Genomic DNA, 10018 nt, shown 5'->3' on the forward strand with positions numbered 1-10018 from the left:
TTATCTCCATCTCTTCATTCAAAGACTCAATCATGGAGACTCTTACTGACAGCTGCGGCTGCTTTGTGTGATGTGTTGTTGTCTCTACCTTCTTGCCCTTTTGTGCTGTTGTCTGTGCCCAATACTGGTTGTACCATGCTACCATGTTGTACCATGCTACCATGTTGTGCCATGCTACCATGTTGTGCCATGCTACCATGTTGTGCCATGCTACCATGTTGTGCCATGCTACCATGTTGTGCCATGCTACCATGTTGTGCCATGCTACCATGTTGTACCATGCTACCATGATGTACCATTCTACCATGTTATACCATGATGTACCATGCTACCATGTTGTGCCATGCTACCATTTTGTGTTGCTACCATGTTGTGTTGTACAATAATACCATGCTGTACCATGCTACCATGATGTACCATGCTGTACCATGCTACCATGCTGTACCATGCTACCATGCTGTACCATGCTACCATGATGTACCATGCTGTACCATGCTACCATGTTGTGTCACTACCATGCTGTATTGTCATGTGTTGCTGCCTTGCTATGTTGTTGTCTTTAGGTCTCTCTTTAAATAGTGTTGTGTTGTCTCTCTTCTTGTGATGTGTGTTATGTCCTATATTTCTATATTTACCCTTTTGTCCGGACCTCTGACAGTCTCTATGGGGGTGCCACAGGGTTCAATTCTCGGGCCGACTCTTTTCTCTGTATACATCAACGATATCGCTCTTGCTGTTGGTGATTCTCTGATCCACCTCTACGCAGACGACACCATTCTGTATACTTCTGGCCCTTCTTTGGACACTGTGTTAACAACCCTCCAGCCAAGCTTTAATGCCATACAACTCTCCTTCCGTGGCCTCCAACTGCTCTTAAATACAAGTAAAACTAAATGCATGCTCTTCAACCGATCGCTGCCTGCACCTACCCGCTTGTCCAACATTACTACTCTGGACGGCTCTGACTTAGAATACGTGGACAACTACAAATACCTAGGTGTCTGGTTAGACTGTAAACTCTCCTTCCAGACCCATATCAAACATCTCCAATCCAAAGTTAAATCTAGAATTGGCTTCCTATTTCGCAACAAAGCATCCTTCACTCATGCTGCCAAACATACCCTCGTAAAAACTGACCAGCCTATTGATCCTCGACTTCGGTGATGTCATTTACAAAATAGCCCCCAACACTCTACTCAATAAATTGGATGCAGTCTATCACAGTGCCATCTGTTTTGTCACCAAAGCCCCATATACTACCCACCATTGCGACCTGTACGCTCTCGTTGGCTGGCCCTCGCTTCATACTCGTCGCCAAACCCACTGGCTCCATGTCATCTACAAGACCCTGCTAGGTAAAGTCCCCCCTTATCTCAGCTCGCTGGTCACCATAGCATCACCTACCTGTAGCACGCGCTCCAGCAGGTATATCTCTCTGGTCACGCCTAAAACCAATTCTTCCTTAGTTCTCTGCTGCCAATGACTGCCAAAAATCTCTGAAACTGGAAACACTTATCTCCCTCTCTAGCTTTAAGCACCAGCTGTCAGACCAGCTCACAGATCACTGCACCTGCACCTGTACATTTTTTTGCCTTTACCTCCCTTATCTCACCTCATTTGCTCACATCGTATATAGACTTGTTTATACTGTATTATTGACTGTATGTTTGTTTTACTCCATGTGTAACTCTGTGTCGTTGTTTGTGTCGAACTGCTTTGTTTTATCTTGGCCAGGTCGCAATTGTAAATGAGAACTTGTTCTCAACTTGCCTACCTGGTTAAATAAAGGTGTTCTCAACTGGCCTACCTGGTTAAATAAAGGTGTTCTCAACTGGCCTACCTGGTTAAATAAAGGTGTTCTCAACTGGCCCACCTGGTTAAATAAAGGTAAAATAAATAAAATATTTATATTGTATTTATTTTAATCCCCTGACCCCTGACCCCGCAGGAGGCTTTTTGCCTTTTGGTAGACTGTCATTGTAAATAAGAATTTGTTCTTAACTCACTTGCCTAGTTAAATAAAGTTTCAATAAAGGTAAAATAAATAATAATAACTACATATATTACATATAATAACTGCCTTTTTCAGACACAATCCAAGATGGCGAACACCAGAAGAGAAGCTGTGCTCCTGTCCAGGATGAAACATCCCAGCATAGTGGCCTTCAGGGACTCTTTTGAAGGTAGCCACAGTGAAATTGTCTATCTTGATTTTTGAAATGCAAATGCTTTGATACTGCCATCCTTGTCAGATTATGCAATCCCACTGGGCAAAAACTGGTTGAATTAACGTTGTTTCCACATCATTTCAACTGGGGTATAGGACTGGGACTGGGGTATAGGACTGGGACTGGGGTATAGGACTGGGACTGGGGTATAGGACTGGGACTGGGGTATAGGACTGGGACTGGGGTATAGGACTGGGCCTGGGGTATAGGACTGGGCCTGGGGTATAGGACTGGGGCTGGGACTGGGGTATAGGACTGGGCCTGGGACTGGGCTAGGGACTGGGGTATAGGACTGGGACTGGGGTATAGGACTGGGACTGGGGTATAGGACTGGGCCTGGGGTATAGGACTGGGACTGGGGTATAGGACTGGGCTAGGGACTGGGGTATGGGACTGGGGTATAGGACTGGGACTGGGGTATAGGACTGGGCCTGGGGTATAGGACTGGGCCTGGGGTATAGGACTGGGCCTTGGGCTGGGGTATAGGGCTGGGGTATAGGGCTGGAGTATAGGGCTGGAGTATAGGGCTGGAGTATAGGGCTGGGGTAAGGGGCTGGAGTATAGGGCTGGGGTATGGGGCTGGAGTATAGGGCTGGAGTATAGGGCTGGGGTAAGGGGCTGGAGTATAGGGCTGGGGTATGGGGCTGGAGTATAGGGCTGGGGTATGGGGCTGGAGTATAGGGCTGGGGTAAGGGGCTGGGGCTGGAGTATAGGACTGGGCCTGGGGTATAGGACTGGGACTGGGGTATAGGACTGGGCCTTGGACTGGGGTATAGGGCTGGGACTGGGGTATAGGACTGGGACTGGGGTATAGGACTGGGCCTGGGGTATAGGACTGGGCCTGGGGTATAGGACTGGGCCTTGGACTGGGGTATAGGGCTGGGGTATGGGGCTGGAGTATAGGGCTGGGGTATGGGGCTGGAGTATGGGGCTGGGTAAGGGGCTGGAGTATAGGGCTGGGTAAGGGGCTGGGGTATGGGGCTGGGTAATGGGCTGGAGTATAGGGCTGGGTAAGGGGCTGGGGTATGGGGCTCGGTAAGGGGCTGGAGTATGGGGCTGGGTAAGGGGCTGGGGTATGGGGCTGGGTAAGGGGCTGGGGTATGGGGCTCGGTAAGGGGCTGGGGGCTGGGGTATGGGGCTGGAGTATGGGGCTGGAGCATGGGGTATGGGGCTGGGGTATGGGGCTGGGGTATGGGGCTGGGGTATGGGACTGGGTATGGGGCTGGAGTATAGGGCTGGAGTATAGGGCTGGAGTATGGGGCTCGGGTATAGGTATGGGGCTGGGGTATAGGGCTGGGGTATGGGGCTGGGTAATGGGCTGGAGTATAGGGCTGGGTAAGGGGCTGGGGTATGGGGCTCGGTATGGGGCTCGGTAAGGGGCTGGGGTATGGGGCTGGAGTATGGGGCTGGGTAAGGGGCTGGGGTATGGGGCTGGGTAGGGGCTGGAGTATGGGGCTCGGGTATAGGTATGGGGCTGGAGTATAGGGCTGGAGTATAGGGCTGGAGTATGGGGCTCGGGTATAGGTATGGGGCTGGAGTATAGGGCTGGAGTATGGGGCTGGGGTATAGGGCTGGAGTATAGGGCTGGAGTATGGGGCTCGGGTATAGGTATGGGGCTGGAGTATAGGGCTGGAGTATAGGGCTGGAGTATGGGGCTCGGGTATAGGTATGGGGCTGGAGTATAGGGCTGGAGTATGGGGCTCGGGTATAGGTATGGGGCTGGAGTATAGGGCTGGAGTATGGGGCTCGGGTATAGGTATGGGGCTGGGGTATAGGGCTGGAGTATAGGGCTGGAGTATGGGGCTCGGGTATAGGTATGGGGCTGGAGTATAGGGCTGGAGTATGGGGCTCGGGTATAGGTATGGGGCTGGAGTATAGGGCTGGGGTATGGGGCTCGGGTATAGGTATGGGGCTGGGGTATAGGGCTGGAGTATAGGGCTGGAGTATGGGGCTCGGGTATAGGTATGGGGCTGGAGTATAGGGCTGGAGTATAGGGCTGGAGTATGGGGCTGGAGTATAGGGCTGGAGTATAGGGCTGGAGTATGGGGCTCGGGTATAGGTATGGGGCTGGAGTATAGGGCTGGGGTATGGGGCTCGGGTATAGGTATGGGGCTGGGGTATAGGGCTGGGGTATGGGGCTGGGGTATAGGACTGAAGTATGGGGCTGTGATTGTGGTATGGACTGGGTAAGGGGCTGGAGTATAGGGCTGGGACAACAACAAAATGTAATGAGAACAATGAATCAACATGGGAAAAATGATTTTGATTTGAAAAGTCATCAGTAAGGTTATTTTATATATTTTTAAATATATATTATTTTTTTACCCAACTTTTAACCTCAAACCAATGAGATGGTGTCATGTTTTTGGTTGATTTCATGTTAAATTCACATTAGTTGACAACTCAACCAAATGTAAATCGAATCTAGACGTTGAACTGACGTTGTCTGTGCCCAGTCGAATGCTTTTGTCCTGTTTATGTATGTAACTGAGTGTGGCTAATGAATGTGATACGGGGGGGGGGTCTGCATATAGAAAACTCTTCCACATAAAGTAGATCTTGTGTCTTGTCTCCTGTAGGCGACGGCCACCTCTACATAGTGATGGAGTTCTGTGGTGGAGGAGACCTGCTCCAGAGGATACAACGACAGAGGAACACACTGTTCTCACAGGAAACAGTATGACACCTTAATTAAGCAATTCATGGATTCATTAGGTCATTAGCTAACTCAGCCAAATGCAAATCTCAAATAGTAAACCAGTAAATGGTTTCTCCACTGTTTTGAAAACACTAACTGGTATATACTAAATGGTAGGGCAGTTGACGAACATGCCATTCAAAAAATAATAAAAATAATAATAATAATAATACAAATGTTATCCCTTTTTCTCCCCAATTTCGTGGCATCCAATTGGTAGTTACAGTCTTGTCCCATCGCTGCAACTCCCGTACGGACTCGGGAGAGGCGAAGGTCGAGAGCCATGCGTCCTCCGAAACACAACACAGACAAGCCGCACTGCTTCTTGACACAGCGCGCATCTGACCCGGAAGCCAGCCGCCCCAATGTGTCGGAGGAAACACCGTACACCTGGCGACCTGGTCAGCGCGCATTGCGCCCGGCCCGCCACAGGAGTCGCTAGTGCGCGATGAGACAAGGATATCCCTACCGGCCAACCTACTGTGGCGGGCCGGGCGCAGTGCACGCTGACACGGTTGCCAGGTGTACGGTGTTTCCTCCGACACATTGGGGCGGCTGGCTTCCGGGTTGGATGCGCGCTGTGTCAAGAAGCAGTGCGGCTTGTCTGTGTTGTGTTTCGGAGGATGCACGGCTCTCGACCTTCTCCTCTCCCGAGTCCGTACGGGAGTTGCAGCGATGGGACAAGACTGTAACTACCAATTGGATGCTACGAAATTGGAGAGAGAGGAAAAAAAAAAAGAGTACATTTTGTATTTATTTTATTATTTATTTTTTAAAGAGTCCAGTCCTATGGCTGTTGTTTTATTTTCATTAACGGTCTCCATCCATAACCGTTAGTTTCGCGTTTTATATCGTCGTCCCTAACTTGTGTATCCTCTGAAACAGGACCCCACTCAGACTGTATTTCATGTCTATGTGTTACTAGATTCTGAAGTGGTTTGCTCAGATGTGTTCTGGTACGATGCACATCCATGACAAACGGGTCCTACACAGGGATCTCAAGTCCAAGGTAAAGTCCAGAGTGTTTACATGGCTACTGTTTCCGATTGGCAACGCATATATTTCCATATATTTCCTTTTAAAGGTCACAGTGTGAGTTGCAGACGTGACGTTTATCGTCCTGTTGCTGCCATTTTTTTGGACATTTATCTTGAGGAGGAGAATGTGCCTGAAGAATACTTTGTAAATAATGAACAATATTTTTCAAAATCCTGCTATAACAATTGGATGACTTTGGGTGTTTCAGTAAGAAATAATTTGATGCCTTCAATTACTTTAGACTACTTTATTCAAAAATATATATATATTTTTTGTTGTTGTTGTTGTCAGTCCACATCTCATGTGTTATTGTAATTGTACGTGTAATTGTAATTGCGACATTGTTATTTACCCAAGTTCTCTCTGAACTCCGGAAACCGTCCGCAAGCTATTCTTTGTTGTTGTTGGCCTGATGCAGTAGTCTAGTGCGAGAGGAGTGAGTCTCTCAGACTGAAACATTCACACCGTTCATACTACCAAAAGGATTTTCTAGTAGCTCGGCCAGGTTGTGAAAAATCCCCCAAGTTACCCCATCAGGTTGTGAAAACCCCCCAATTTGCCCCATCAGGTTGTGAAAACCCCCCCCAATTTGCCCCACCGGTTTAAGACTGCCGATAGATCAGCGTTCTAACTCACCCTTGTGATAGCGTGGCGCAATGACAGAATGACGCAATTTGCCACCATCTGCCATCCTCTACCACAAACTGTTGCCGCCAAGAAGGCTCGAAACTTTTAATTTTGAGGAACCACTATGTATTGTTAAGAGTCATTTCTGAGGGGGAAAAGCATTTAAAGCTCTTTCACGTCATGTTTCACCTCCTAAATCTGGTCAGTGATAGAAGGAATCGGTGCCAGTTGAAGTTCTCTCGTTTTTACTGTCCATTGTTTTTTTTCATGGATTTCCTTCTCGTTTCTCAGAATATCTTCCTGACAGACGATGGCACGGTGAAGCTGGGTGACTTTGGCTCAGCCTGTGTTCTAAACAGGTACCAGAAGATGCTTTGTGCGCTAAGTCCGGTTCTTTATTACTATAATTATTCACTGAGTATACATAACATTAAGAACAACTTCCTAATATCAAGTTGCACCCCCCCCCCCCCCCCCTTTCGCCCTCGGAACAGCCTCAGTTTGTCGGGTCGTGGACTCTACAAGGTGTCCAAAGCGTTCCACAGGGATGCTGGTCCCATGTTGACTCTACAAGGTGTTGAAAGCGTTCCACAGGGATGCTGGCCCCATGTTGACTCTACAAGGTGTTGAAAGCGTTCCACAGGGATGCTGGCCCCATGTTGACTCTACAAGGTGTTGAAAGCGTTCCACAGGGATGCTGGCCCCATGTTGACTCTACAAGGTGTTGAAAGCGTTCCACAGGGATGCTGGCCCCATGTTGACTCTACAAGGTGTGGAAAGCGTTCCACAGGGATGCTGGCCCCATGTTGACTCTACAAGGTGTGGAAAGCGTTCCACAGGGATGCTGGCCCCACGTTGACTCTACAAGGTGTTGAAAGCGTTCCACAGGGATGCTGGCCCCACGTTGACTCTACAAGGTGTGGAAAGCGTTCCACAGGGATGCTGGCCCCATGTTGACTCTACAAGGTGTTGAAAGCGTTCCACAGGGATGCTGGCCCCATGTTGACTCTACAAGGTGTTGAAAGTGTTCCACAGGGATGCTGGCCCCACGTGTACTCTACAAGGTGTGGAAAGTGTTCCACAGGGATGCTGGCCCCATGTTGACTCCAATGCTTCCCACAGTTGTGTCCAGTTGGCTGGATGTCCTTTGGGTGGTGAACCATTCTTGATACACACAGGAAACGGTTGAGCGTGAAAAACCCAGCAGCGTTGCAGTTCTTGACACAAACCGGTGCGCCTGGCACCTAATACCAAACCCCGTTTAAAGACACTTAAATATTTTGTCTTGCCCGTTCACCCTCTGAACGACACACACACACACACACACACAATCCATGTCTCAATTATAAATCCTTCTTCAACCCGTCTCCTCCCTTTCATTCTACACTGATTTGAAGTGGATTTAACAGGTGACATCAATCAGGGATCGTAGCTTTCACCTGGGTTCACCTGGTCAGTCACCCGGATCCACCTGGGTTCACCTGGTCAGTCTACGTCACGGGAAAAGAGCAGGTGTTCTTAATGTTTTGTAAACTCGGTGTATGTAATAGATTTTTTTTTTTTAGATGTTATTTCTCATTGCTTTAATGTCCTGTATTCTGTGTCGCAGTGCGAAGGCCTACGCTCACACATATGTTGGAACGCCTTACTATGTGTCTCCAGAGATCTGGGACAGTAAGCCATACAACAACAAGAGGTAGGGTCATAATTACCTGTACAATGACATCCCTATTGATCAATGATTATATTTAAGCAATAAGGCCCAGAGGAAGGTGTGGTAGATGGCTAATATATCATTGGCTAAAGGACACCGGACACAGCCCTTAGCCGTGGTATATCGGCCATATACCACAACCCCCCTGAGATGCCTTATTGCTGATATAAACTGGTTACCAACGTAATTAGAGCAGTAAAAATGTTTTGTCATGCCTGTGGTATACGGTCTGATATGCCACGGCTTTCAGCCAATCAGCATTCAGGGCTCGAACCACCCCGTTTATAATTCTGATTAACCCTACAATCTACTGTATCGAAATAATATATATTTGTGAATTATCCATTTTGTAATAGTTTAATTTTAAATTTAGGGATGTGTGAACTCTGTCGTTGTTACCTTGATGTGTGATTCCCATGCCATCTCGTGTGTGTGTGTGTGTGTGTTACAGCGATGTGTGGTCTCTCGGCTGTGTCCTCTACGAGCTCTGCACCCTGCGACACCCGGTACTCACACACTCTCACACACTGTCTCGTCTGTCTAAATAGTGTGTGTGTCTGTGTGTGTGTGTGTGTGTGTGTGTGTACAGTGGTTCAGCTGACTCCTGAAAGAACCATTGTTTCATAGTGAGGGAAGGACGGTGTCTTCAGCAGAGTTGAATTAGGATGTGTCCCAGCCCAGGGAGATGTAGCTGTCTGGAGCCGTAGCCTGTAGCTGTCTGGAGATGTAGCCTGTAGCTGTCTGGAGATGTAGCCTGTAGCTGTCTGGAGATGTAGCTGTCTGGAGATGTAGCCTGTAGCTGTCTGTAGCCGTAGCCTGGAGCCGTAGCCTGGAGCCGTCTGTCTGGAGCCTGTAGCCGTCTGTCTGGAGCCGTAGCCTGGAGCCGTAGCTGTCTTGAGCCGTAGCCTGGAGCCGTAGCCTGTAGCCGTCTGTCTGGAGCTTGTAGCCGTCTGCCTGGAGCCGTAGCCTGAAGCCATAGCCTGTAGCTGTCTTGAGCCATAGCCTGTAGCTGTCTGTCTGGAGCCTGTAGCCGTCTGTCTGGAGCCTGTAGCCGTCTATCTGGAGCCGTAGCCTGTAGCTGTCTGTCTGGAGCCGTAGCCTGTAGCTGTCTGTCTGGAGCCGTAGCCTGTAGCTGTCTGTCTTGTGTTTCCAGGAGTCCTCCTAAACCTCTGTTCTCCCTCCCCGTCTCAGTTTCAGGCTCCTAGTTGGAAGAGTCTGATCATGAAGGTGTGCCGTGGTTCCTACCCTCCTCTTCCCCAACACCTGCCCTATGAACTGCACTACCTGGTCAAACAGATGTTCAAGACCAACCCCAAAGACCGTCCGTCCCTCCACACCATCCTCACGTCTCACCGCGTAGCCGGTCTCCTGCACCGACACCTGCCCAACAAGGTACTGCATGTCAGCCCAGTACAGAACCACATCTCCTACCAACCAGACACCACCCCCTACCCACGCGACACCACCCCCTACCCACGAGACACCACCCCCTACCCACGAGACACCATCCCCTACCCACGAGACAACACCCCCTACCAGAGCATGTGAGGTGAGGGTTCGGAAATCCCGCTCATCGCTCGTGGAGCGTTGCTTCGATCCATTCATTAAAATCAGAATTTAACCAAAAACGAAGCTACTTTTTTTTTGTTGTGGCTACCTAGACCTACCATTTGGGTTTTGAAGGATTAAAACCAAACCATATGAGTTGGTGAT

At 49.1% G+C, this 10018-nt stretch overlaps 1 protein-coding gene across 10 annotated transcripts in view; it reads left to right on the forward strand.

Moving 5' to 3' along the window:
• nek3 (NIMA related kinase 3) overlaps positions 1–10018 on the forward strand; it is a 32014-nt gene that overhangs the window by 7544 nt on the left and 14452 nt on the right. For 5 of the 10 annotated variants that reach the window (XR_016492533.1, XM_090224023.1, XM_090224028.1 and 2 more), the window contains exons 3-9: positions 2090–2183; positions 4808–4905; positions 5852–5935; positions 6883–6950; positions 8201–8287; positions 8757–8811; positions 9497–9697. Coding sequence is in view for 9 of the 10 variants with exons in the window: in XM_090224023.1 (XP_090080149.1) it covers positions 2090–2183; positions 4808–4905; positions 5852–5935; positions 6883–6950; positions 8201–8287; positions 8757–8811; positions 9497–9697 (687 nt within the window). In the remaining variant the exon portion in view is untranslated. Of the gene's footprint in view, positions 1–2089; positions 2184–4807; positions 4906–5851; positions 5936–6882; positions 6951–7085; positions 8104–8200; positions 8288–8756; positions 8812–9496; positions 9698–10018 lie in introns of those variants that run through there. The other 5 variants (XM_090224025.1, XM_090224030.1, XM_090224024.1 and 2 more) reach the window with 2 other exon arrangements.

Source organism: Oncorhynchus mykiss, chromosome 27, assembly GCF_057628025.1.
Source record: "Oncorhynchus mykiss isolate SJ-2025 chromosome 27, ASM5762802v1, whole genome shotgun sequence".
In the NCBI taxonomy this organism is placed as follows: Eukaryota; Metazoa; Chordata; class Actinopteri; order Salmoniformes; family Salmonidae; genus Oncorhynchus; species Oncorhynchus mykiss.